The 4192-nt window shown below is 38.5% G+C and overlaps 1 protein-coding gene across 1 annotated transcript in view; it reads right to left on the bottom strand.

The window, feature by feature from the left end:
* jupb (junction plakoglobin b) overlaps positions 1-4192 on the bottom strand; it is a 201485-nt gene that overhangs the window by 98463 nt on the left and 98830 nt on the right. The window contains exons 11-12 of the mRNA XM_032537551.1: positions 2418-2570; positions 712-831 (exon numbers count right to left, since the gene is read on the bottom strand). Of these exons, the coding sequence (XP_032393442.1) occupies positions 712-831; positions 2418-2570 (273 nt within the window). The remainder of the gene's footprint in view (positions 1-711; positions 832-2417; positions 2571-4192) is intronic.

Below are 4192 nucleotides of genomic sequence, written 5' to 3'. Positions count from 1 at the left end.
CTTGCTTGGCATTTGCACAGACGTCAAACTTGAACTGTATTAATTTGATTTTATATACACTTTACTTTTTCAAAAGGTTGATGTTTTATTTTTAAAAATGTAGGCTGCGTTTTATTGCACCTCTGTTGCCCAGATAAGGGGCACGTTAGGCACGTTCCGTTTTGTTGTTTGTTTTTTTTTTTTTTTGTTTTTTTTTCGAATCCTCAAATAGACCTCAAAAATCGGATTTCTTTATTGCATTTCTTAATTTCATCACAGCAATGAAACATAATTCCTTAATATTTTGAATGAAGTTAAACTGGAGGCGACATCGCACGACAGAGTAGTCACTGGTGGCGTCATTCTCTCACAGGATGCACTAAGAAAAAATAACATTTAATCATGAAGGCTTATATGTATTTGTAGATTGCACTTTATGTCAGAGTTTGAATATTAGCTAATGTGGAGCTAACCATGAGATAACATAACAAGCATGTGTTGTTTCCTTCACTATGAAGGCTTCTTATAATTGGCTTTTCTTTTTTTTTGCGGCTCCACCATGTGCAGGTTTTTTTTTTGTTTTTTGTTTTTTTGGTCCAATATGGCTCTTTCAACATTTTGGGTTGCCGACCCCTGTCCCACTCCATCCTTCAAAGAACCCCTGGTGCTAGGTCACATCAGCTGTTCATATCTTCATGTCATAGGCATGTTGTGGCATGCACGTGAGTGTACCTGTACAAACAGTGGAATGGTCTGCATGCTAGCGATCTCTCCTCTGTTTATGGGGTCTCTCGCCAGAATATGAAGCGCTCCTGTGCAGCCCTCTACGATTTCCTCCATGCGGACACCATCCTGGTCACAGAGACACACGGAAACACAAAGGCAGTTAAAGAGAGCAAACAGGAAGGAAACCTGCCCCCCCAAATGGAGTGGAAAGGGAAGCCTTATGTAGCGATTTGGGTGCATTGATGATGCTAATGATGAAATCTAATAATGACAACCTTTCTCAATTGTGTTAGATATTTTCATAGCTGAATCTAAAAAAACTCATTACAGTTGGTTATCGGTTCTCAGTTGGTGGAGTTGAAAGAGGTGGAGCTGAAAAAGGTCACATGCTTATTTCACATTTCATTTTGATTCAGTGGGGATTTACATTTTCAACTTTTTCAACATAACATGGAGGCAGACTTTAGGCTGCAACACAACAAGCATGTGGAACTATGGTGGCCCCCTTTTAATTTCGAATTTAGGATCAGATTAAAAACCACATTTTTCCAAACGATTCCAATAAAAAAAAAAAATAAAAAAAAAAAAAATCCCATTGGAATCATAAGTTTTGAAAAGATTCCAAGTTGGAACCAGTTCACAATGCCAAATCCTACTCCTCAAGTGGGTTGGGGGGGGGGCACAAACAGCTATGCCCCTCTTGGTTTCACTGTAAGCATTCACTGCCTCCATGGAGCCACAAACAATACATTATTCCTTGTCTCTACCTTCCCAACAAGTACTTTTTAAACCTTTTTCTCTTAATTTGATATAGTTTTCTCAGTATTGGTTAAAATGAATCAAGGGGGGCTTCACTGATTATTAATAGGCAATTAATGAGCGTTGGCTCCCATGTGCCAAATTTGCAGTTAACTGGGATTCATAAAGGGAGAATGCACTTTTGTGTTGCATCCATCAGCAGCCTTTAACGGGGCCTGAAATTATACTTAAAAAAAAATACATATATTATACATATATATGTATACATATATATATATATATATATAAATATATATATAATAATCTTAAAAAATCTTAAAGAAATCTTTTAAAAAATATATATAAAATATTTAAAATATTTTTAAATATTCTTTAATATAAACAATATTTTTTTTAAATAAATATTTCTAAATTTTTAATAAAATGTATGTCTATATATGCATATATATATACATATATTATATAAATATTTTGTTGAAAATTTTAAAATGTTTATTTAAAAAGATATTATTTTTTTATTAAAGAATATTTATTTTAAAATATTTAATCTTTATATATATTTTTTTTTTGATTATTTTTTTGCATTTAAGCCTCCATGTGATGGGATATGAAAAGGGCGGACAGATGAGGAATGACATGCAGCAAAGGGCCGCAGGAATTTGTCATGAATCTATTTTGATGTGTTTTTTAAATTTTCTTTTATTTGTGTACGTTAAAAAATTTTGAAAATTGTAATCAATATCGCAATATCCCATTTTGTATATTAATATCATGCAACCCTAACACTAACCCACCTATTCTAAAGTTTCCTCCTCTTCACTCTTAGTGAATCATTACAGTTAAAACCTACAACATGCCACAGGTCAGACTACTGCTAAGGGCGTGTGTGTGTGTGTGTGTGTGTGTGTGTGTGTGTGTGTGTGTGTGTGTGTGTGTGTGCACGTGGTCCAGACCTGGTATGTTTGCTGTGCCGAGGAGGCGTGTCTCTGCGTGTCCTGATGAGCCTTTAGCAGCAGGTTGACCAATCGCGGAATAGCACCTGCCTCCCTCAGGGGCGCCTGATTGGCCGGGCACAACGCCAGGTTCCGGATCAGACCAACCGTAGCCTGCGAAGAGGACAGACATCAAAGCCCTGTTCTTACAGGATGTTCCAGGGCCTATTTGGGTCAGCTGTAAAGGAAACATTACCTGTGGTGGTGCATCCAAATAGATTCAGAGCTTGGATCTTGAGCCAACTGCATGCACCACATTAATGTTAACCAATCAGTGCATAATGCATCGTATCAAAGGAAACCACAGGGATCCATTGAAGGAGCTCTCGCTTATTACCGAAGAGACAACTGGGCCACAGGAGCCCAGTGCTGTCTCACAGCTACACAAGCTAGATGCTGATATGCTAGAGAGGCTCTGATTTTACCTTTCAACACTACATGCTTAGTCTGTAATCCTGCAGACGTCTCGGAGGGAATAGCATCAGTGCACACCATGTTGGGAACGTTCCACAAACGTGTACATGCATTACAAATGCAGGGGAATCTCTCTCTCTCTCTCTCTCTCTCTCTCTCTCTCTCTCTCTCTCTTGCAGACTTCCTAATAAAGTCACATTGTCTATTTCTCCATTCCACATCATTAAAGTCCAATACCGCAGTTCCTTAATATAATCTGCTGGAGTTGGCAGGGCTGTCCGACTGAGGGAGAGAAGAGCGTGTGTGTGGGTGTGTGTGTGGGTGTGTGAGTGAGCCCATTTCCCATATTAGGAAGGCCTATTAGAGAGTGCCAAAGAGAGATCGAGGGCAGATGTAAAGGTGTGGGTACTAGGACAATTTTCAGTCAGTGTAGATATTTTTGTAAATTGTACATTGTAATTTCCCCTTGCAGGACTAATAAAAGTATACATTATTATTATTAGTAGTAGTAGTTTTTGGTTTTGCTTTCTAAGCCAAATTCAGAACCACACCAATAATGAACTGATGCTAGGCTAAGTATTGTCTTTACATTAAAGCCTGACATATCTTCTTTATATGCCATGGAGCTCCATTGCTGTTCAAAAAAACCCATAAAAACACATGAGTGAGACACACTGTTGCACTGGCTGACATGTTCCTTCATTAGAGGAACACACACTGTAGTTTAATCCCACCAGACCATCCTGCCGCCAGACATACTCACTGAAGCAACAGATGAATCCGCCGCTGAAAATAGTCCCCCAAACTTGATTAAGGCTTCCTGCTTGATTTCCACTAACTGAAAAACCACAGGGCCACCTGTTTTAGGAATTCCTTGAAAATTTTTGTCATGGAAATGACAGAAACCGGAATATTTCAGCTCACAGGGATTATGAAAATCCGACATTAAAACATTGTAGATATGAAAAGAAAATATGGAAAAGCATAACATGTCCCCTTTAAGGGTTTATTTCAACCAACCAGAGTGGTGATTGTTGGAACAATGAAAGGACGAACCAAAACGGCTTTTGAGGGCTTTTTATTTTGTTTCTGTAGACTTTGAAGCATTACCTCCATCTACTGGAGAGAGATCATTACCTCCATCTACTAGAGAGAGAACATTACCTCCATCTACTAGAGAGAGAACATTACCTCCATCTACTGGAGAGAGAACATTACCTCCATCTACTAGAGAGAGAACATTACCTCCACCTACTGGAGGGAGATCTTTACCTCCATCTACTGGAGAGAGAACATTACCTCCATCTACTGGAGAGAGAGCA

This window comes from Etheostoma spectabile, chromosome 15 (assembly GCF_008692095.1).
Source record: "Etheostoma spectabile isolate EspeVRDwgs_2016 chromosome 15, UIUC_Espe_1.0, whole genome shotgun sequence".
NCBI lineage: Eukaryota > Metazoa > Chordata > Actinopteri > Perciformes > Percidae > Etheostoma > Etheostoma spectabile.
The sequence above is the reverse complement of the archived record's forward strand: the minus strand, read 5'-3'. Positions and strand labels throughout refer to the sequence as shown.